This window comes from Nyctereutes procyonoides, unplaced genomic scaffold (genome assembly GCF_905146905.1).
Source record: "Nyctereutes procyonoides isolate TBG_1078 unplaced genomic scaffold, NYPRO_anot_genome, whole genome shotgun sequence".
NCBI lineage: Eukaryota > Metazoa > Chordata > Mammalia > Carnivora > Canidae > Nyctereutes > Nyctereutes procyonoides.
Genome location: NW_026575046.1, coordinates 64,547,513 through 64,572,543, shown reverse-complemented (window position 1 = coordinate 64,572,543; position 25,031 = coordinate 64,547,513). Strand labels below are relative to the sequence as shown.

The 25,031-nt window shown below is 36.2% G+C and overlaps 1 protein-coding gene, 1 non-coding gene and 1 pseudogene across 4 annotated transcripts in view; 1 reads left to right on the top strand and 2 right to left on the bottom strand.

The window, feature by feature from the left end:
- Positions 1-1,032: 1,032 nt before the first annotated feature.
- Positions 1,033-1,139, bottom strand: LOC129510059 (U6 spliceosomal RNA). Its single transcript, XR_008664501.1, has one exon. It is a non-coding gene; the product is annotated as a U6 spliceosomal RNA (small nuclear RNA).
- A 16,536-nt stretch (positions 1,140-17,675) lies between these two features.
- On the top strand, positions 17,676-18,542 carry LOC129509882 (protein AMN1 homolog; annotated as a pseudogene).
- Positions 18,543-23,584: 5,042 nt separating this feature from the next.
- The window catches only part of P4HA1 (prolyl 4-hydroxylase subunit alpha 1), an 81,104-nt gene continuing 79,657 nt past the window's right edge, over positions 23,585-25,031 (bottom strand). For all 3 annotated transcript variants that reach the window (XM_055325404.1, XM_055325403.1, XM_055325405.1), the window contains exon 15: positions 23,585-24,568. In XM_055325404.1, coding sequence (XP_055181379.1) covers positions 24,498-24,568 — 71 coding nt within the window. In that variant the 3' untranslated portion in view covers positions 23,585-24,497. The remainder of the gene's footprint in view (positions 24,569-25,031) is intronic.

The following is a 25,031-nucleotide window of genomic DNA, read 5'->3' as shown; positions in this document are numbered from 1 at the left end:
CTGGGCCAAAGGCAGGTGCCAAACTGCTGAGCCACCCAGGGATCCCCATATTATATGTATATATTTTTGGTAATATTTTTATCCAACATGGGGCTTGAACTGGTGACCCCAAGATTAAGAGTCACATGCTCTTCTGGCAGCCCCAGTCTGTGTTAGTTTTAAAGCTTTTTTGTAGATCCTCTAGGATTTTCTACAAACACAATCATGTCACCTGTGAATAAAGGCCACTTCTTCCTTTCCAATGTATATGTCTTTTATTTTTTTCTTATCTTATTGCACTGACTAGGATCTTCCTATAATGGGTCTTAGTCCATTTGGGCTACTATAACAAAATGCCACAGACAAGGTAGTTGTTTTTTTTTTTTTTTTAATTTTTTATTTATCTACGATAGTCACGCAGAGAGAGGCAGAGACACAGGCAGAGGGAGAAGCAGGCTCCACGCACCGGGAGCCCAACGTGGGATTCGATCCCGAGTCTCCAGGATCGTGCCCCGGGCCAAAGGCAGGCGCCAAACTGCTGCGACACCCAGGGATCCCAGACAAGGTAGTTTAAAGTATCAATTTTATTTCTCACAGTTCTGGAGGCTGGAAGTCTGAGATCAGCCTGCCAACATAGTCAGGTGAGCCCTCATCTGGTTTACAGAGTTCTTGTATCCTCATATGGTGAAAGGGCCTAGGGAACCTTGTGGAATCTTCTATAAGATCACTAATCCATTTCATAAGAGCTCCACACTTATGACCTAATCACTTCCCAAAGGCTCCACCTACTAATATCATAATATGGTGATAATTTCAAGATATCAATTGGTGGAGGAGGGACACAAACATTCAGACCATAGCACAGTGTTAAAAAGGAAGGGGGAAAGCAAGCATTATTGCCTCATTCCAAACATAGTGAGAAAACATTTAGTCTTTTACCATTTATACATGATGATAGAGTAAGGTTTTTATAAGTGCCCTTTATCAAGTTGGAAGTTTCTCTCTATAGCTAGTTTGCTTTACTTTTTTTTCTTTAAACTAGAAATTACTTTTTAAAATATGTGACACTTCCTGAATTTGCCTGTCATTCTTGCACAGGGACCATGCTAATCTTCTCTGTATTGTTCCAATTTTAGTATATGTGTTGCTGATGCAAGCACTGTTTTATTTTTTTTAAGCATGAATGCTATTGAAATTTGTCAAAAGTTTTATCTGCATCTACTGAATCATGTGATCATTTTTTATTTCTTCCTCTGGCAATGTGGTAAATTTCACAGATTGAATTTTGATTGTTAAAACAACTTTGTATTCCTGAGATAAATATGACTTGGTCAGAGAATATTAACCTCTTTTTATTGTTGAATTGGACTTGCTAATATTTTGCAAGGGATTTTGCTTCTGTGATCATGAGAGCCTTATTGGTAGTTTTGTTGTTTTTGGAATCAGAATATTTCTTAAATGAGTAAGGAAGTTTTTCCTCTGTTTTCTAAAAGGATTTGTATAGGATTGGTATTCTTCTGTACATATTTGATAGAATTTGCTTACTGAAAATATATAGGCCTCAATTTTGCTTTATGGTAATGTTTTTCATTATTAGTTCAATTCCTTTACTTCATATGGAGCTATTCAGGCCATTTATTCTTGGTATGTGTCCAATTCATATAAGTTATATAATTATTGATATAGACGTTCATTATATTCCATTATTATCCTCTCAATATCTGTAGAAACTGTAGTAATGTCCCCTTTAAAATTCCCAATATTGGTAATTTGTTTCTTTTCTCTGTTTTTTTATCATTCTTGCTAGAGGCTTATCAGTTTTATCAATCTATTCAAGAAACTGGCTTTTGGTTTCATCGAATTTCTCTATAGTTGGTCTATTTTCTATTTCATTTATTTCTGCTCTTTGTTGTGATGTTACCTTCTGCTTTTGATTTAATTCATTCTTCTTTTTCTAACCCTAAAAAACATTTTTATTGAAATATAATACACCATACAACCCAACAACTTAAAATGTACAATTTGGTATCTTTTAGTACATTCGCAGAATTATGTATTATTCATCATCATGCAATTTTAGAACATTTTCATTACACCCAAAAGAAGTCCTATATACCTTAGCCAACACTTCCTAATTACCCCATCTCCAGGCAAATCCTAATCTTTTCTCTATAGATTTGTCTGTTTTGGACATTTCATATATATGGAATCATATAATATATTGTCTTTAGTGACTGATTTTTCACTTAGTATATGTTGTCAGTGCTCATCCATCTTGTAGCATGTGTCAGTACTTCATTCCCTCTCATTGCTGAGTAATACTTCATTGTATGGCTTTTTTAGTTTCTTAATGTAGAAACTTACATTATTAATTTTAGACCTTTCTTTTTCCTAATGTAGGTAGTAAGTACTCCAAACTTTCATGTAAGCACTAATTGTTTCCATGATACTTACTAAGGGTTTTCTCTATTCTGTCTCTAATTAAATATATTTATTTTATGATATTTTTGTTTTTATAATGTCCTTTAATATTCCAAGAAAAAATAATAGGATAATAAATCTATTTATCTATCAGGCTCAACTGCAATACTCCTTGGAAAAAAATTGAGGAGGAAGTTTTACTTGTGGAATTCTTTTAAAATTCTTTATTTAAATTCCTTCAGTTAAAATGTACTCTATTATTAATTTCAGGGGTAGAATTTAGTGATTCATCAGTTGCATATAACACTTAGTGCTCATTATATCAAGTGTTCTCCTTAATGCCCATTCCAGTTATCCCTCCCCCACTCACCTTCCCTCCATCAACTCTCATTTTGTTTCCCAGAATTTAGCATCTCTTATGGTTTGCCTCCCTGTTTTCATCTTACTTTATTTTGCCTTACTTCCCCTATGTTCATCATTTTGTTTCTTAAATTCCACACGTTGAGTCAAATCATATGGTATTTGTCTTTCTCTGAATTTCTTCAAGAAAATACTTCATCACAATTAATTAATTTCTATCAGCTATTCTTCATCAGACTGCTGAGATCAGGGTTTCTCAACTTTGGCACTATTGACACTTGGGGCTGATAATTCTTTTCTTTCTTTTTTCTTTCTCTCTCTCTCTCTCTTTCTTACATATACCTGACATAAGATTATATTCATTTCAGATGTATAATGACTCAATATTTATATATATTGTGAATCATCATAATCTTTAACATCCATCATCACACATAGTTAGTTACACTTTTTTTCTTATGAGAATTTTTAAGATTTACTCTCTTAGCAACTTTCAAATATACAACACAGTATTATTAACTATAGTTATGATGGTATACATTACATCCTCAGGATTTATTTATTTTATAACTGGAAATTTGTACTTTTTGACTACCCTCACCCATTTCACCCACCCACCTCTTCCCCCTTAACTCTGGCAACCACCAATCTGTTCTCTATGAGTTCAGGGCTTTTTGTTGTTTTGCTTTTGTAGAGACCACAGATAAATAATATCATACTATTCATCTTTGTCTGACTTATTTCAGCTAGTATAATATCCTCAAGGTCCATCCATATTGTCACTAGTGGCAAAATTTTCCTCTTTCTCTTTTTTAGGTTGAATAATATTCTGTTGTGTGTACACACATACACACACACACCCCACATTTTCTTTATCCATTCATCCATTGATGGACTCTTAGGTTGCTATATAAATAATGCTGCAGTACACATGGGGGTGCCTATATATTTACAAGTTAGTGCTTTTATTTCCTTTAGATAAATACCCAGAAGTGGAATTATTAGATCACATGGTTCTTTTTTAATTTTTTGAGGTACTTCCATACTGTTTTCCGTAGTAGCTAGACTATAAATACATTGATTTTAAAACTGTTTGTATTTTACTATAAACATTAAAAGTTAATTTCCTGTAAATGCTATTGTATACCACAGCATTCACTCTTTTTCATATCTATTTCATAATTTCCCTTTTGGCATCTGAAGCTCATTTTCTAGATTTCCTGAGAAGGGATCCTGGGCACATACACATTCCTACATGTTCATAGATTTGTCTGTGCCCTTTATATTTGAAGGTTAGTTGTGTCAGATATAAAATTCTTCATTCACATTTTCTTTCCTTGACTATTTGAAATATATTAATCCATGTTCTTCTGGGATAAAGTGTTGCTGTCAACATCTGATCATGATCTAACTTTCTCTCCCTTATGAATCATGTGGACTTTTTGCCAAGATGATCAAAGAAATTTTTTCCCTCTTTAAAACATGGTAATTTACAAGGATGTTTTGGTATTGGTCATTTTGACTCACTAATCACAGATACACAGCATTTTTTTCATTATATAGTTTTAAATATTTTAAAGAAAGTGTGTCAATTCCAGCCTATTGATAATGATGCTATTACCTAGGAATGCCTGAGACACTCATCTGGGCCCATATTACTCATGGCAAACTCCAATAGACATTTTGTAGTTTGGAACCAATGTCGGTGCTGGACTATTCCTTGTCATTCTTATTATTATTGCAGGGCACACCTAGCAAAAGCGATCAGAGACTTAGAAGAACAAAATTTATTAAAGATTCTGGAGGGTACAGGGCATGATTGAGGGTTACAGGGCAAGATCATAGATAGAGAAAATGGGCAAGAGCACAGACCTGACCTCTGTCTTTATTAGGATCTGAGGTTGATGTGCCTTAAGTTTCATGGGTTCATTCTCTATTGGCAAACTCAAGCATAAGAGAAGAAATGTGCGAGGATCCCTGGGTGGCTCAGTGGTTTAGCGCCTGTCTTTGGCCCAGGGTGTGATCCTGGAGTCCAGGGATGGAGTCCCACATCAGGCTCCTGCATGGAGGCTACTTCTCCCTCTACCTGTGTCTCTGCCTCTCTTTCTCTCTGTCTCGAATGAATGAATAAATAAACAAAATCTTTTTTAAAAGAGTAGAAATGTGCATGAAGGGAAAAGTAGGGACACTCAAGTGGCCAGTTATCTAGATTACCCAGGAATTTCTAAAAGAGGATCTTCATGGGTTGGGGCAGCCTGGTTCCTTATCCAGTTGTTTCATTTGTAGCTGCTTCATACAGTTGGCAATATCTTTGTTGGAGATGGATGTCTTTGAAATGGACACCTTGGCAATCAAAGGCTTAATGTCAAGCAGTTATATTACAGTCAAATCCTTAATGTCACATGCTTACAATACAGAAAGTTTTCTTGAAGCATAATCTGTAAGCATTATTCTCCTCTTTGTTATATATTTAGGGATTCCTATTATCTCTATCTTAGATCTTCTTTGCGTCTTTTCCTTCTTTCTTTTTTTTAAGATTTTATTTATTCATGAGAGACACAGAGAGAGAGAGAGGCAGAGACAGAGGCAGAGAGAGAAGCAGGCTCTATGCAGGGAGCCTGATGCGGGACTCGATCCCGGGACTCCAGGATCATGTCTTGGGTCAAAGGCATACACTAAACTGCTGAGCCACCCAGGGATCCCCTTCTTTGCTTATTTTCAATGTAATTTTCTTTTTAATTCTTTTATTTATTTTAAAAATTGTCCTTTAAAATTTTTTTTAACTTTATCCTATTATCTGCCAATGCACTTACTTGCTTTCACCTTTTGGTTATTGTGAATAATGCCGCTATGAACTTGGGTATACAAATATCTGAGTCTCCTTTTAATTCTGTGGGGTGTATACCCCCAAAAGGGAATTGCTGGATCACAGGTAATTCTATTTTAGTTTTTTTGAAACTTATTTTATTGTAGTAAAATTTACAATTTTAACCATTTTAAGTGTATATTAAGTACATTTATTGTTGTGCAACCATCACTATAATCTATCTCCAAAACTTCATCGTCTTCCCCTACTGTAACTCTATCCATTAAACAATAACTTCCCATTAACCTCTGGCTGCAGCCCCTGACAACCACTATTCTAGTTTCTAGGTCTATGAATTTGATTATTCTAGATACCTCATATAAGTAGAATCATATCATATTTGTCCTTTTGTATATGACTTATTTCACTTAGCATGTTTACAAGATTCATCCATTTTGTAACATGGGTCAGAATATCCTTCCTATTTAAGCCAAATAACATTCTATTATATGTATATACCACATTTTGTTGATTCATTCATCCGTTGATAGATACTTGGGTTGCATTTACCTTTTGGTTGTGAGCACTGCTGCTTTTATTAAAATGAGTTTACAGATATCTTTTTAAGTCCCAGCTTTCCTTATTCTGGATATGTACCTAGAAATAGAGTTGCTAAATCATATGGTAACTCTAATTTTTTTTGAGAAATGACCATACCACTTGCCAGTATCTCCCACCAGCAAAACACAAGAATTCTGATTTCTCCACAGTTTGATCAACACTATTATTACCTTCTATTTTTTGTGATAACAATCACTTTAAAAGATTGGAGGTGGATCCCTGGGTGGCTCAGCGGTTTAGCACCTGCCTTCAGCCCAGGGCGTGATCCCAGAGTCCTGGGATCGAGTCCCACATCGGGCTCCCTGTATCGAGCCTGCTTCTCCTTCTGCCTGTGTCTCTGCCTCTCTTTCTCTCTCTCTCTCATGAATAAATGAATAAAATCTTTTTTTAAAAAAAAGATGGGAGGTAATGTCTCATTGTGATTTTGAGTTACATTTCTCTAATGATTAATGATGTTGAGTATCTTTTCATGTGGTTACTGACCATTTGTATATTTTTTGGAAGAGGTCTATTTAAATCCTTAATCCATTAAAAAAATTTTGTTGTTGCTGAATTATAAGGATTTCTGTGCTATCTATTCTATTTTGGTTGTCTATATATCTGTCTTTTTTTAAAATTTTATTTATGATAGACACACACAGAGAGAGAGAGGCAGTCTCTGGGATCGCGCCCTGGGCCAAAGGCAAGCGCCAAACCGCTGCACCACCCAGGGATCCCTATATGTCTGTCTTTATGCCAGTACCACACTATGTGGATTTCTGTAGCTGTATAGTAGGTTTGAAATAAAAAAGTCTGACACCTCTATTGTAATTCAAGTTTGTTTTGGCTATTTAGGGTCACTTGAATTTCCATATTGATTTTAAGATGGCTTTTTATTTCTGTAAAAAGAAAAATCACTGAGATTTTAATAGGGAATATATTTTTTCCATCCTCTCACTTTCAACCTGTGCATGTCTTTAGATATAAAGTGAATATCTTTTAGATAGCATACACTGGAGTCATGTGGGTTTTTTAAAAAAGATTTTATTTATTTATTCATGAGAGACATAGAAGCAGAGACATAGGCAGACGGAGAAGCAGGCTTCCTGTGGGGGACTTGTAGTGGGACTCAATCCCAGGACTCTAGGATCACCACCTGATCCAAAGACAGATGCTCAACCACTGATCCACCCAGGTGCCCCTGGAGTCATGTTTTTAATTGATTATATCATTAATGTCTTTTGATGGGAGAGTTTAATTTATTTACATTTAAAGTAAGACTAACAGGGATGGACTTATTCTTGCCATTTTGTTTTATGTTTTACAGCTTTTTTGTCCCTCATTTCCTATATTATTCCCTTCCATTGTGTTTAGTTTTTTGTAATAATGCATTTTGATTCATTTTCATTTTCTTTTGTGTATATTCTGTAAATAGTTAATTGTGGTTACTATGGAGATTATGCATAATATCCTAAAGTTACAACAATCTAATTCAAATTGATACCAACTTAATTTCAATAACACAAAATTCTACTCCTTTACGACTCCATTTCCCTTTGTTAGTGAAGTCACAAATTATACATTTATATGTTGTGTACCCATTAATACAGATTTATTTTTTAGGTATTGTCTTTTAAATCCTACAGGAAAAGGGGGAGTTACAAATTAAAACTACAGTATTGATTTTTTGTTATCCATATATTTACCTTTATTACAGATATTTATATTCTCCTATGGCTTTAAGTCAACTTGAAGCATTTCTTGTAGTGTGGGTTTAGTAGTAATAAAATCCCTTAATTTTTAGGGCAGCCTCGGTGGTCAAGCAGTTTAGTGCTGCCTTCATCCCGGGGTGTGATCCTGGAGACCCTGGATCGAGTCCCACATCGGGCTCCCTGCATGGAGCCTGCCTCTCCCTGTGCCTGTGCCTGTGCCTCTCTCTCTGTGTCTCTCATGAATAAATAAATAAAATCTTTTTAAAAATCCCTTAATTTTTATTTATCAGAGAATCTAATTTTTCCTTAATTTTTTGGTAGGACGTATTTGCTAAAAATGGAATTCTTGATTCACATTTTTTTCATCATCAGTTTACATGTATTATTCCACTGCCTTCTGGCCTCCTGGGTTTCTGCTGAAAAATCCACTGATAATCTTATTCAAGTTTCCTTGTATATGTCAAGTCAATTTTCTCTTGCTGCTGTCAAGACTCTCACTTTATTTTTGGCTTTCGAGAGTTTTATTAAGCATCTCAGTGTTATTCTCTTTGAGTTTAACCTACTTGGAATTCTTTCCTTTTTTGGGATTTGTACATACATGACTTCAAATTTGGGAAATCATTGATGATTATTTTTTCAAATGCTCTCTCAGCAACTTTCTTCCTAAGGGATTCACATAATGTGTATATGGGCCTGCTTGATGGTGTCCTAAAGTCCCTTTGGCTTTGTACAATGTTTTTCATTCTTTTCCTTTTGCTTCTGAGACTTGATCAATTCAAATGACCTGTCTTCAAGTTTGCTGATTTATTCTTCTACCTATTCAAGTCTGCAGTTTAACTCTTTTAATGAATTTTTCCATTCAAGTTCTTGTATTTTTTCAGCTCCATAATTTTTGCTTGATCCTTTTTATCATTTTTAACCCTTTGTCAATATTTTCATTTTGTTTATAAATAGTTTTCCTGACTTCCTTTAGTTGTCTCTGTTTTCCGTTAGTTCTTTGAGCATATTTAAGACAGGTATTTTAAAGTCTTCATTTAACACATCCAGTGTTTGTTTCTTCAGGGATGAATGGATCATGTTTTTCTGTTTCTTTGTATGTCTTGTGATCTTTTCTTTGGTTGAAAAATTAGATAATTGTAAAAATAGCCACCTCTCCCAGTTTTGCCAAATGACTCCAAGCTGAGGGACCTTTGGTAATTAGCAGGGCAAGATCTGATCCCTAGGATCAGCCTGGAGTGGTGACTTAAGGGCTTTTCTTGGCATGAATCTTGCCTTGCCAGTGTGCATGTATGCGTGTGTGTGTGCGTGCATGTTTAATCTCCCCATATACATGGCTGCTTTTAAATGTCTTAATTTCCATAAGACTCTCATCTCAGCCCATTTGGGGGGTCTTATATTGTACTACCTGTAACCTCTTGCCTTACCTATCTGCAGGTGTGTTATCCCCATGCAGCTTTAATAAAACAGTGTCTAATGCTTCCTAGGTCTTTTTTTTTTTAAGATTTTATTTATTTGTTCATGAGAGACCAAGAGTGAGGCAGAGACACAGACAGAGGAAAGGCTTCACAGGGAGCCTGATGTGGGACTCGATCCCTGGATCCGGGATCACGCCCTGAGCCAAAGGCAGATGCTCAACAACTGAGCCACCCAGGTGTCCCATCCCAGGGCTTTTTCTAGTCCTAAGTTTTTCCTTATCTGACCTCTGAATTAGGTGGAACAGACCAGTCCTTCAGGCAACTTCCAAACAGGATAGAATGTTAAAAACTAGGTCTGCCCTGTTACCTCTGGTTCAAGAGGGGAAATTGGGAATTGGGCAACTACTTCCTCTCATCTATCCAGCACCATTTTTAGAATAGGACAAGAGTAAGTAAACATACCACAAATTTCCTACCATGCTGAGTGTGGCTTTTTCTTGACTAGGAATTCACTTGGTGACTGTAAACCTTCTGCTGTTTTTCAGACCTCTAGACTTCTAAAAAGTTATCTTATCCAGGTTCTAGTTGTTTATTTCCTGTTTCCAAGGGGAAACAAGGGCTTGGAGCTTCCTAGTCTGGTATCTTCCTCTAGAAAATACATTGATCTTGATATTCTTGATTCCTTGATATGTTATTTACAAAGCTAAATAATTATTCTAAAGTGTTTTTCCCCATTATCCTAAGACCTACAAAATTTGCTTTCCTTATCCCAAACAAATGCAAAACACACATATTAAACTTTCTTAATGCTTTTAAAAATTCAGAATTAGGGGTGCCTGGGTGGCTCAGTCAAAAGGCTGCCTTCAGCTCAGGTCATGATCTTGGAGTCCTGGGATCAAAACCCACATCAAATGTAAAAAGCTCAGCAAGGACCCTGCTTCTTCTCACCCACCCCTGCTCATTCTTTCTCTCAAATAAATAAATAAAATCCTTTTAAAAATATGGGATCAAACAGTTTGTATGTTTTAGAGCAATGCCACTTAAGCTAGTTCTAAGATAAGAACCTGTAACATGATGTAAATAACACACTGCTTTTTCATCTTGAAAATCTTGCTATGAAAAAGTCAACTAAACAAAACCATGTACTTATTGATACACGTTTTTGATGTAATTTTCTTATCTTGTTGTGTACCAGTAACAAATCCCATGCCAACTCTTCTGCAAACCACACTCCAAGTAGCACTGTTTCAGAGCACTTTTAGTTACCTTAGTTTAACTTTCTATAGGCTACTTTCTCATGTTGCAGAAGAAAAACAGGAATGTGGGAAAGATAACACTGACTATTTTTAATAAGGGCCACTTTTTCCATCTCACAACAAAAGTCTGACAGGTGTTTCATGTCACAGAGCCTTAACTTTGTTGCCTTTTAAATGTAAAGCTAGAACATAACTAAATTAAACTATTATGTAAGTTATTTTATCTTCTTTTAAAAAAAATGTATTCATTTGAGAGAGTGTGTATGCATGTGTGAGCAGAGGCAGAGGAAGAAGCAGACTCCCTGCTGAGTCAGGAGCTCAATGTGGGACTCCATCCCAGGACCCAGAGATCATGACCTGAGCCAAAGGCAGATGCTTAACCGTCTGAACCACCCAGGTTATTTTATCTTCTAAGAGTTAACAACTACAATAAGTTTTATTATTTAGGTATCAAAGGATAAGATTAATGTCTGTTATTAGAAGTTAACCATTATGTAGTTATTTTGCATAATATAATTTAACTCCTGTTATATTCAAACTTATATAAAACCTACACTGCAGTGGAGTTTACATTTACAGCTTTAAAATAGATATTACAATAATAATTCTGGGTCTCTGTTGCACTTAAAATTAATAAGTGCCTTTTCTAGAAAAGGACTCAAGATACAATTCTTGGGATCCCTGGGTGGCGCAGCGGTTTGGCATCTGCCTTTGGCCCAGGGCGTGATCCTGGAGACACGGGATCAAATCCCACGTCGGGCTCCCGGTGCATGGAGCCTGCTTCTCCCTCTGCCTGTGTCTCTGCCTCTCCCTCTCTCTCTGTGACTATCATAAATAAATAAAAATAAAAAATAAATAAATAAAAAGATACAATTCATCTCCCTAAAATGCCCTGAAATATAAAATTGCACATCACTCTGTGTTCTATTTGAAGTATTATTCTGAAGTCTTTAAAATGTTTAGCCTAAAACAGATTTGTATTAGAAATAAGCCTATCAGGATATTGAAACAACAAAATAAAATCTAAGGATTTTTTTGTTTTTTTAAAACTTTATCTGTCATTATCTTGCTTTGTACAACTAATTTCAACAGAGAAGCACTGCAATGGAAATTCAACAAGACCTCAAACCTCAAAACGTAGAGTATGGATGACTTCCACTGCTTTTGGCTGTTCCTTTTATTAAAAATCTGCTTTTTACATTTGATAAGACTGCCTTCCTCCTAATGTTTATTTTTTTATAGCTTATCAGTCTTGCTGAATCAAAATGTATATTTAGCTGAATCCTACAGTCACACAGAAAATAAACTTAAAATCCTCAAATAAAAGTTAATAAAGCAGGCAGCCAAGGACATTACAGGTCTACTACAGTTAATTTTGCATAAGTCATCAGTGTTGTGGGATAATATCCAAGAACATTAGAATAGGAATATGAAATTTATTTTATTCCGATCTGATAATTTAACAAATGGTACTCTCTAGTGTTGATAATTCATTCCTTTTTCTCAAAGTCACCCAATATTGTGCCTTCTAAAACCTATCTTTTACCACAGTAAAATAAGTGCTGCCAAGAGAAGTGATTGCTTCTTATGTTGCTGGCTATCCAGATTAAGATGTCATTTCTCATTCTGTTTTCTCCTAGCAACTTATCTTTTGCAATTCTGTTTATTTTTGAGTGATTTATAGTTATTTTGTGATTGGATTTTTGTTATGTTGTATTGTTTTGGTATTACTCTGTAAATTTCTTAATGTGTGCAAGCCAGTCATTCAGTTGTTTAAGCCCATGGGTCCCTGCACATATGTTGTTCATTTTCAGCTATACAGGCTTAAGGGGATACTGGATATGGAATGTACATATAACCAGTTAGCACTTGGTTATATAGAGATATTTAAATTCTTCTCAGCAATAATATCATACTTGTGTGTATGCATATGTATTGGTTTCCATATTTATATATGTGTGTTTACTGCTTACAACTCGTCTCAATCCTCTCACACTGTAATAACCATTTTATATTTTCACCAAAGTAAATGGTTAACTTTTTTTTGTTTTTATTTAAATTACAGTTAGTTAACATACAGTGTGATATTAGTTTCAGGAGTACAATTGAGTGATTCAACACTTATATAAAATACCTTTTGCCCATCGCAACAAGTGCATTCCTTAACCCATCCACTTCCCCCACCTTCCCTCTGGTAACCATCAGTTGTTCTTTATAGTTAGGAGTCTGTTTCTTGGTTTTCCTCTCTTTTATTCCCCTATGATGATTTGTTTTGTTCCTTAAATTCCACATATGAGTGAAATCATATGGTATTTTTCTTTCTCTGACTTATATCACTTAGTATAATACTCTCTGGCTCCATCCATGTCATTGCAAATGGCAGGATTTCATTCTTTTTTATGAATAATATTCCATTATACATATATGCCACATCTTCTTTATCCATTCATCAGTCAACAGACATTTGGGCTCTTCTCATAATTTGGCTATTGTTGATAATGCTACTATAACCATCAAGGTGCATATATCCTTTTGGATTAGTATTTTTGTATCTTTTTTAAGAAGGATTTTATTTATTCATGAGAGAGACACAGAGGCAGAGACATAGGCATTGGGAGAATTAGGCTTCCTTCAGGGAACCCAATGTGGGACTCAATCCCAGGACCCCAGGATCACGCCCTAAGCCAAAGGCAGACACTCAACCACTGAGCCACTCAGGTGTCCCAGTATTTTTGTATTCTTTGGGTAAATACCTAGTAGTACAATTGCTGGATCATAGAATATAGTTCTATTTTTAACTTTCTGAGGAACCTCCATACTGTTTTCCAGAGGGGCTGCACTAGTTTGCATTCCTACCAACAATGCAAGAGGTTTTCCTTTCTTCACATCCTTTCCAATACCTATTGTTTCTTGTGTTAATTTTAGCCATTCTGACAGGTGCAAGGTTATAAGCTCATTGTTGTTTTGATTTGTATTTCCCTGATTGCTTCTTTCATCACTGTATTTACAATTTAGCTTTCCACAGAATCCTAAAACAATTAAAAAAATAATCCTACTAGGTTATTTCTTAGTTATGGCATTTAATTATCCTGCTGTTTGAGTGTTTTGGTAAATACTTTGTTAACTCCATGTTGGTAAAAATGATGATAATTCCATGCTTAAAGTTAACAAGTGACGAAACTCCTATCTTGAAGGATAGGCACTTAAGGTTGTTAAGGAAACAGTTTCCACATCTTCCAAGATGGCTCTAGCCCTAATTTATTTTATTATTTATTTATTTTAATTGAAATGTAGTCGATGTACAATCTTACATTAGTTTCAGAAGTACAACGTAGTGATCTGAGAACTCCACATTATGCTATGCTCACAAGTGTAGCTACCATCTGTCTCCATATAGTGTTAACACAGTACCATTGATTATATTTATGCTGTACCTTTGATCTCTGTGATTACTCATTCCATAACTGGAAGCCTGTACCTCCCTTTTCCCTTCAGTCATTTTGCCCATGCCCCCACATCTGTCCCTCTAGCAAACATCAGTTCATTTTCTGTATTTATGAGTCTGTTTCTTCTCTTTGTTTTTTAGCTTCCACATAGAAGTTGAAATCATATGATATTTGTCTTTCTCTGATTTATTTCACTTGGCATAATACTCTGTAAGTCCATCCATGTTAGTTAACCATAAAAAAGAATGAGATCTTGCCATTTACAATATATATAAAAAACATATTTATCCATTCATCTATCAGTGGACACTTGGGTTGTTTCCGATCTTGGTTATTGTAAATAATGCTGCAATAGACATAGAAGCACAAATCTTTTTGAACCAGTGTTTTCAGGGGTGGTGGTAATACCAGGGGTACTGGTAAATACCCAGTAGTAGAATTACTGGATCATATGGTATGACTATTTTTAATTTTTTAAAAAGATTTTACTTATTTAAGAGAGAGAGACAGAGATAGCAACAAAGATAGCATGAACAAGGAGAGGAAGAGCTAAGCAGGGAGCCTGACATGGGGCTTGATCCCAGGACCCTGGGGTTGTGACCTGAGACAAAGGCAGACACTTAACTGACTGAGCCACCCACAAAACCCTATTTTTAATTTTTTGAGCAACCTCCATACTGTTTCCCACAGTGGCTATACCAGTTTGCATTCCCACCAACAATGCATGAGCATTCTTTTTTCTCTACATCCTCACCTACACCTGTTATTTCTTTTATTTTTTATTCTAGCCATTCTGACAGATATAGGGTGATATCTCATTGTGGTTTTAATTCACATTTCCCTGATGATGAGTGATGTTAAGCAGCTCTTCATGTGTCTGTTGGCCATCTGTATGACTTATTTGGAAAAATGTCAATTCAGGTCCTCTACCCATTTTTAAATCACATTGTCTTTTCCGTGTTGAGTTGTATAAGTTCTTAATATATTTTAGATATTAACCCCTTGTTAGATATATGTCTGAAATATAATTTACAAATATGTCCTTCCATTCAGTAGGTTGCTTTTTTATTTCCTTCACTGTAAAAACAAAACAAAACAAAACAACAAAAACAAAAAAAAAAAAACCTGTCATTTTGGTGTAGTTCCAGTAGTTTATGTTTGCTTTTTTTCCCCTCTTGCCTGAAGAAACATCTACGTTGGTAAGGTTGATGTCAGGGAAATTACTGCCTATGTTTCTTTTAGGGGTGTTATAGTTTCATGTTTCACATTTAGGTCTTTAATCAATTTTGAGTTTGTGTGTGTGTTTGGTGTAAGAAAGTGGTCCAGTTTCGTTCTTTTGCATGAAGCTCTCCATTTTCCCAGTACTATTTATTGAAGAGACTGTCTTTTTCACTTTATATATTCTTGCCACCTTTGCTATAGATTGACCATATAAGCACAGGTTTATTTCTGGCCTCTCTATGCTGTTCCATTGATTTACATGTCTGTTTTTGTACCATGCTGCTTTGATGACTACAGCTTTTTAGTATATCTTGAAATCTGGAATTGTGATACCACTAACTTTGTTCTTCTTTCTCAAGATGGCTTTGGCTGTTTGGGTTCTTTTGTCGTTCCATATAAATTTTAGGATTATTCACTCTAGTTCTGTTTTAAAAAAAATACTATTGGTATTTTGATAGGAATTACATTGAATATGTAGACTGCTCTGAGTAGTATGAACATTTTAATAATAATACTTGTAATCCATGAGCATGGGATTTCTTTCCATTTGTTTGTATCATCTTTAATTTCTTTCATCAATGTTTTATGGCTTTCCAAGTAGAGGCCTTTTGCCTCTTTAATTAAGTTTACTTTTAGGTATTTTATTCTTTCTGGTGCAATTGTAAATAGAAATATTTTCTTAATTTCTCTCTGGAAGTTCATTAATGTATAGAAACCTGTTTCTAGGTATAAGCTTTAAATACTGTAAATTTATTGAATTTATTTTAATAGTTTTTGGGTGGAGTCTTTAGCGTTTTTTATAAATAGTATCATGTCATGTACAAATAGTGAGTTTACTTTCTTCCTTACCAATTAGAATGCCTGTTATTTTTCTTGGCTTATTGCTGTGACTAGGACCCACAGTACTATGTTGAATAAAACTAGTGGGACTGGACACCCTTGTCTTATTCCTAATCTTAGAGGAAAAGGTCTGATTTTCACCATGAGTATGATGTTAACTGTGGGTTTTTCATAGATAGTCTTTATTATGTTGAGGTATATTCCTTCTGAAGCTACTTTGTTGGGAGTTTTTATCATGAATTAATGTTAGATCTTGTCAAATGCTTTACCTGCACCTATTGAGATGATCATAATTTTTCTCCGTTTTGTAATGTGGTGTGATTTGATTGATTTGCTAATATTGAACCATCCTTGCATCCCTGGAATAAATCCCACTTGATATGGTGAATGATCCTTTCTCTTCTAGATTTATTTGAGAGAGAGAGGGATGCCTGGGTAGCTCAGCAGTTGAGTGCATGCCTTCAGCCCAGAGCATGCTCCTGGAGTCCTGGGATTGAGTACTGCATCAGACTCCTTGTATAGAGCTTGCTTCTTTCTCTGCCTATGTCTCTGCCTCTCTCCCTGTCTCTCTCATGAATAAATAAATAAAATCTTTAAAAAGAGAGAGAGAATATGCAAGGGGACGGACAGCAGGAGAGGGAGAGACAGAATCTGACTCCCCACTGAGCACAGAGCCCAACACAGGGCTTAATCTCATGACCCTGAGATCATGACCTGAGCCCAAATCAAGTCAGATGCTTAACTGACTGAATCACCCAGGCATCCTGGTGAATGATCCTTTTAACGTATTGTTTATAATTGTGGTTTGCTAATATTTTGTTGAGGATGTTTGCATCTATGTTCATCAGATATATTGGTCTATAATTTTCTACTTTATGTAGTAACTTTGGTTTTGTTATCAGGGTAATTGCTGGCCTTGTAGAATGTATTTGGAAGCTTTCCTTCTTTTTTTTTTTGGAATGTTTTGAGAATAGGTGTTAACTCTTCATTAATGGTCTGCTAGAATTCACCTGTCAATCCACGTAGTCCTGGACTTTTTGGTTGTTAGAGGAGTTTTTTGATTACTAATTCCAATTTTGTTACTTATAATTGGTCTAGTTTGATTTCCTTTTTCTTCCTACTTCAGTTCAGGAAGATTGTATGTTTCTAAAAATTTATCCATTTCTTCTAGATTGTACAATTTGTTGGCATGGTTTTTGTAGTAGTCTCTTATAATCCTTTGTATTTCTGTGGTGTTGGGTTGTTCTCTTTGATTTCTGATTTCATTTATTTGGGTCATCTCTTTTTCTGAATGAGTCAGGCCAAAGGTTTATCAATTTTGTTTCAAAGAATCAGCTGTTGATTTCATTGATCTTTCCCCTTTTTTGGGGTCCCCATTTTATTTATTTCCACTCTGATCTTTATTATTTCCCTTCTTGACTTTGGGCTTTGTTCTCTTTTTTCCTAGTCTCTTTAGGTGTGAGGTTAGGTTGCATATTTGAGATTTTTTTGTTTCTTTAGGTATGCCTCTATTGCTATAAATTTCCCTTAAAACTCTTTTCACTGGGAGTTGATGGACGGTCTCTGGCTGCTTTGGGGCGGCCTGGGGACCGCAGAAGAGGCTCCCCGGGGTGGCCACGATGCCTAGCTCGCGGCGGGTCAGTCAGCTCCTGGATCTATGCCTGTGGTGCTTCATGAAGAATATTTCCAGATATATCACAGACAATAAGCCTTTGCCTCCCAACATAAAAGATAGACTGATTAAAATAATGAGTACCCAGGGGCAGATAACATATTCAAATATAAGTGAGATTTTACATCCTGAAGTCCAAACACTAGATCTAAGAAGCTGTGACATTTCAGATACTGCTCTCCTACACCTGTGCAACTGCAGAAAATTAAATAAATTAAATATAAGTTCCTCAAAAGAAAACAATTTCCATAACTTCAAAAGGAATAAAAGCTGTGGCTTCCTCTTGTTCATACCTCCATGAAGCTTCTTTGAAAAGATGGTGTAATCTTACTGATGAAGGAGTCCTTGCTCTTGCACTCAACTGCCGGCTGTTAAAGATCATTGATTTAGGTGGCTGTTTAGGAATTACTGATGTGTCCTTTCATGCATTGGGAGAAAACTGCCCATTTTTGCAGTGTGTTGATTTTTCAGCTACTCAGGTATCTGATGATGGTGTGGTTGCTCTTGTTAGTGGACCTTGTGCCAAGAAATTAGAGGAGATTCATATGGGACTTTGTGTAAATCTGATGAGGCTGTAGAAGCTGTCCTTACTTGCTGTCCTCAGATACGTATTATTACTCTTCCATGGATGCCCCCTAATAACAGATCATTCACGAGAAGTCCTGGAGCAATTAGTAGGCCCAAACAAACTAAAGCAAGTGACGTGGACTGTTTATTGATGCTTACTGAAGCTTATCAAAGCAATGATCTTCATACTACATTCCCAGGAAACAATGGTTTTAAGAGATTGGCTTTCCAATAATGTGGTTTTTGCTTTGAAGTTAACAGACTCCTAAACATTTTAATAGTGCATTATCCTGTTTGCGGAGTCATTGTTTTTGACGTGGTAAGCCTAGCATGCCCTCTAATGAATGGGGGGGTGGGGTAGGCAGGGACTATTGTGTTTGTTCCTTAAATAACAAACTTAAATTACCAGTTTTCCCTGAAGATTTCCTTCTCTTACCTACATATTTGAGCTGTTGCAAGAGAAATTTACCATTATGAATAACCATTTGGCAAATTCTAAGTATCTCTAAAAGCATAATTATCTTCCTTGCTATTTTCTGGCCCCTACCTTCCATAAGCATTTAAATGCTCATTGGCCAAAAGCGAAGCTGAACATCAGGCCCGTAAATCCTCACAGAATTTATTATTTCAATTAAAAAATAATAATAGAATAAAATATAATAGTTTAATGTCATAAACCCACATCATCCACCTTAACCATTCAGCCTATAAATATTACTGAGGTCTTTGCCCACTTATTTGATTTCTATGGCTACTTTTCCCAAATAGTTGCTATTCATCTATGAAATTTCTTCCTTAAATACTGCATTCAGGAAAATGTAAGAATGAGTAAATACAAAATATCATTGGACAGCCCAGGTGGCTAAGCAGTTTGGTGCCGCCTTTAGCCCAGGGCATGATCCTGGAGACCCAGGATTGAGTCCCACATCGGGTTCCCTTCATGGAACCTGCTTTTCCCTCTGCCTGTGTCTCTGCCTCTCTCATGAATAAATAAATAAAATTAAAAAAAAAAAAAAAAAACATGGGGCAGCCCTAGTGGCTCAGTGGTTTAGCACTACCTTTGGCCCAGGGCCTGATCCTGGAGACCGGGGATGGAGTCCCACATTGGGCTCCCTGCATGGAGCCTGCTTCTCCCTCTGCCTGTATCTCTGCGCCGCACCCCCCCCCTCGTGAATGAATAAAATCTTTAAAAATAAAAATTCTTTTCACTGTGTCTCAGACTTTGAACCATTATGTTTTCATTTTCATTTGTCTTCATGTATTTTCCTATTTCTTCTTTGATTTCTTGGTTGACCTATTCATTGTTTAGTAGCATGTTATTTAACCTTCATGTATCTATTTTTTTCTAATTTCTTCTTGTGATTGATTTCTAGTTTAATAAATACCATGATTGTCAGAAAAGATGCATTTGACTTCAATCTTCTTAGTCTCAAGATTTGTGACCCAATATGTGCTCTATTCTAGACATTTGATTTCAATCTTCTTAAATGTCTCAAGATTTGTGACCCAATATGTGCTCTATCCTGGAGAATGTTCCATGTGCACTTGAATGTGTGTTCTATTGTTTTTGGATGAAATGTTCTTTATATATCTGTAAAGTCCATTTGGTCTAATGTCATTCAGTGACACTATTTCCTTATTGGTTTTCTGCCTGGATGACCTATCCATTGATATAAAGTGGTGTGTTAAAAAGTCTACTATTATTGTATTACTGTCAATTTTTCCCTTTATGTCTATTAATATTTGCTGTATATACTTAGGTGCTCCAATGTTGGGTGTATAGAGATTTACAATTGTTATATCCTCTTGTTGGATTGGTCTCTTTAGCATTAATGGCCTTGTCTTTTGCTATAATCTTCATTTTAAAGTCTGTTTTGTCTGATAAAAGTATTGCTACCCTGGCTTTTTTCCCCCCGTATGTTTGCATGGAGTAACCTTTTCCATCCTTTCACTTTTGGTTTGCATGTGTCGTCTTAAGTGAGTCTCATGTAGGCAGCATAAGACAGTTCTTGTTTTTGTTTTTTTATTTCATTCTATAACCCTGTATGTTTTGATTGAAGCATTTAGACTATTTACATTTAAAGTGATTGTTGATAGGTATGTACTTACTGCCATTTTAATTGTTTTTCTGGTTGTTTTTGTAGTTCTTGTTCCTTTCTTCTACTCTCTGTGACTGATGACTTTTAGTGTTGTTTGGCTTTCTTTCTCTGTATTTTTTGAGTATCTGTTACAGGTTTTGGGTTTGTGGCTATCATGACATTCATATACGACATTTTAAGTATATATGTATTAAGTTGATGGTTAAGTTTGAACACATTCTAAAAGAACTTTTTTACCCGCCCCCCCATCATGTGTTCTGTGTATGGTATATTTTACATCCGTTTATTCAGAATTTTCTTTTAATTATAGCCTTTTACATGTAAAGAAAGGCCCTTTAACATTTCTTGTAAGGCTGGCTTAATAATAATTAACTTTCATCTGGGAAACCATTTCTCCATCAATTCTGAATAATAATCTCACAGATAGTCTTGTTGCAGGTTTTTTTCCTTTCAGCACCTTCAATGTATCATTCCACTTCCTTCTAGTCTACAAAGTTTTGCTGAAAAATCAGCTGATCATCTTATGGAGTTTCCCATTGTACCTATTTTGTTTTCTCTTGCTGTTTTTCAAATTCTCTTTAATCATTAACATTTTAATTATGTGTTGTGGTATAGACCACCTGAGTTCATCTCTGCTTCCTGAACCTAGATATGTTCCCTTCCCCAGGTAATAGAAGCCTTCTGTCCCCAACTCTCCTCTTCTGGGACCGCTATAATGTGAATGTTTGCCTGCTCTTGTCCAAGAGATCTCTTAACATAGCCTCATTTTTAAAAATTCTTTTTTGGGGGCACCTGGGTGGCTCAGTCAACCAGCTAGGCATCAGACTCTCGATCTCAGCTCAGATCTTGATCTCAGGGTTATGAGTTCAAGCCCCATGTTGGGCTCCACAATAGGCATGGAACCTATTTAATAAAATAAAAATTCTTCTCTTTTGCTGTTCATCTTGATTGCTTTATATTACCGTCTTTCAGATTACTGATCCATTCTTCAGTATTTGCTAATCTGTTGATTCCCTTTAGGGTATTTTTTTTGTTATTGTATTCTTCAACTCTGATTGGTTCTTTTTATATTTTCTTTGTTCAAGTTCTCGCAGAGCTCTTCCACTGTTCTCTCCAGTACACTGAGCATCTTTATGATCATTATTTTAAACTTATCAGGCATATTGCGTATCTCCATCTCATTTAGTTCTTTCTCGAAGGTTTGGTCTTAACTCACTTGGAACATATTTTTCTGTCTCCCCATTTTGCTTGACTTTGTGTTTATTTCATGAATTTTGTGGGACAGCTACTTCTAAACTCAAAGGAATGGTCTCATGTATGGCCATCCCGTGTAGACTGTGTATACCTGGTGATTTTGATTTGCTTGCTGGAGCTGTCTGGCATAGGCTGGGGTGCTGGGGCTGTCCTTTTGGGATAGCCAGAGCTGAAATGGGCATAGCCTGGGGTGGTTCCTGTGCTCTCTGTGCAGAGGGTACCATGGCAGGCTAGCTGAAGCTGAAGTGGGTATGAACTAGGGTCCCTGGGATCTCTGCAGAGGGTACCCTGGTGAGGCACAAGCTGGGGAATCTGGAGCCAAGGCTGGGTGTGAGCTGGGGGGTTCTGGGGCACTCCACACAGGGTATGCCCTGGCAGGTAAAAGTAGCTGAAGTAGGCATGTGCTGGCATGGTCCTGGGGCTCTTGGTGCAGGGAACACCCTGGCAGGACAGCTGAAACTCAAGTGGGTGTAAGCTGGGGTTCCTGGGGTACTCAGTGCAAGGGATGCCCTTATGGAGCAGTTTGAGCTGAGGCAGGGTGTGGGTCAATGAATCCTGGAGCACTCCACACCGGGGTGCCTTGGTGGAGTGGCTGGAACCAAGGCAGGCACTGGCTAGGGGTTTCTGGAGTGCTGTGCCACAAGTGTTCTGGCAAGTCCTCTGGAGCCAAAGTGGTAGAGGTTTGGAGTGTTTTGGGGTGCTGTGGGCCTCTGTCACCTTACTGAGATGGTTGGTGCTATAGTGAGCACTCACTAAGAGTATCCTGGTGTGTGCCCCATCCTGGCTCCAGCTGAGGCTGCCTTGGTGGGATGACTGGGGCTGGTGTGGACTCGAGGCATGCTAGGGTTGCCTGACTGTTCTCATCCACGCTATCAAAGTGAAGGGGGGACATAACCGTGGCACTTACTAGCCCCTCCAACCCAAAGAGAGTTCTAACAGCTCCCCTATCCTTTGGTAGAGTTCCTTTCTATTCTAGTTTCTCTTTTAAACCAGTTTTTTTCTGTGCCCCAAGGCATCCAGGGCTGGTATGTAGCCCTCATTTATTTTAATGTTCACCTTTAGAAAAAAAAAAAAAAATTGCAATGACCACTGGGCTCAAAGCTTTTGACAGGATTTTGTTTTTCTTCCTTTTCATTTGGAATGAAAAATAGTTGGTAATGAAACTTGGGAACGTTCTGTAAGATATAATACTGAAAAGAGTTTACTGATCCCCATGGAGAGTTTGGGTTGAATATAATGAGGAAATTTGTAAGAATGTCATTTCCTTCTGAAATATATATTATTTTTATTCTACTTGCTAAAACACGTAAGGTAATAAAGGTTAGTTTCCATTCACTGAACCATCATTTTATTTCTATCCCCTCACATTTACATTGCTTCTAACAGGATTTTTTTTTTAAATCCTCTATGGTCACAAAATTTAAGTAGATTAAAGTACTGAAGCTTATTTTCAATATTTTTTACCAAAATAGTTATGGTGAAACAAAGGGTATTTGGGAGAAAGGAATTTCACTGTTTTTTTTTTTTTTAAGTTGGTAAAAGTAATACTTTCTTACCCAAATTAAATATTTAAAGAGTGCATAAAAGATAAAGAGCCCTTGTATAAACTTAGTATACTTCATTAGGGTCACAGCTTTATATTACGCCATATTTTTGAAAAAGAAAGCTTAAGTACCATTATAGTAATAGCTCCATAACCATAGTAAAGTTGTAGTTCCTTTTGAAGGAAACCTATTTTGAATAAATATCTGAAAGTTCAGAGAGCCTAAATTTTCTACCGTAAGAGTGTGACATTAGAGTGAATGAAAACCAAGGGGATAAACCTAAGTCCTATGCATTAAAAAAAAAAAAAAAAAAAAGTAACAATAGAATGATCTGTGTCACTATAGCATGCATTCACATTCAAATATGAAAAATACCACACAGAAAACGGAAACATTTTTAAAAAAAGATTTAAGATCATAAATAGGTCATTGTTGTCACAACACATTTGAGAATTGAAAAAAACATTTTGGCTTTTTAGAAAATTTTTATCAATTCCCTCATCATTAAAAGGACTTGTACATTTTAAAATTTCCAGTCTCCTAAGGCACAATATTTTATCAGAATGCCAATATCACCACCTGCTGTAGCAGGAATAAGAGGCAAGGTATTAGCACTAAGAAAAATAGTAAATTTTATGGACAAACTCATCAGTCATTTAAAAAAAGGGGGCAAGAGACTAATGATCATTTTAGTTAAGAAGACCCACTGTTATATAGGGATCTGTATTTAAAAAATTTTTAATCAAAGTATTTTAACTTAAACAGACTTAATTCACCACAATCAACTCAGAATAGCATATGGGGCAAACATCAAGTGGAACCCTGATTAGAGGCCTAGTTTATTCCTAGTCTTCAGGTAGATCCGGAAAAGTAAGACTAGGTAAACCTAATACCTAGGTACATACTGTGAGGCTTCTGTTCCTTAATCAGATGGCCCATTCTAGCTACTCCCTACTGAGATATAGTGAGATACTATAATCAGATGCTTAAACTGTTTTCTTTATCCGAGAAGTTCTTTAAGATAAAAGTGTAAAAATTCCTCACTTTTTAGGTCTACCTTGCTTTATCCTCTGTGATACCAACTGAACTTTAAAGGTTTATATGTACAATATGGTGATTTAGTGTTACTTTTAAAAGAAAAAAACCCCACAAAGTTAGTGATTGTCCACAGATGAAACATCAGATGAGGTTCATGACTGAAATCAATCATGGAGTGTTAGTCAATTGTAAACTCTGGAAAGTTAAGACTGGGAAATGTGCATATCAGACACATTAGAGTACAGGAGAAGAAAGGAAGCCTATTTGTCATTCCAATTCTGATAAGGTGCACGGTCTTCGAAACTCTTGTCCACGTTCATGGAGCCACTTATTGGATACTGTGAGAGAAAAAAAATATTAATATTCTTTACTATCTAATTAGTTTAATGAACTTGCAGGAGCTAGATCTGTATCAAAGTTTCTAAATGAGCTAAAAGTTCAAGACCAAGTAAGATGAAGGCAGATGAAGAACTCCACTGAAAGTTGGAACACACATTGGAGAGTTTTTGTGCATTTCCTAAAGTTTCTGATGTTCAATGAAAGGCTTGAAATGAAACGCAATTGGAATTAAGATGTAGGTACAGACAGAACATTATTTTTCCTGTTTGCAAAATACAATCTCTGATAGAGACATTTTAAAAATGAACACAAAGCCTCCACTCTCCAGGAACAACTCTACAACCAATCACTACTATTATGTGCTCATAATTAAGTTTCCTTGATTCTGAGATACTGCTTTACAACGTACATCAGATGGAATTGTCTACTCTTCCTATATCCTACAGATCAATCAGTGGCATC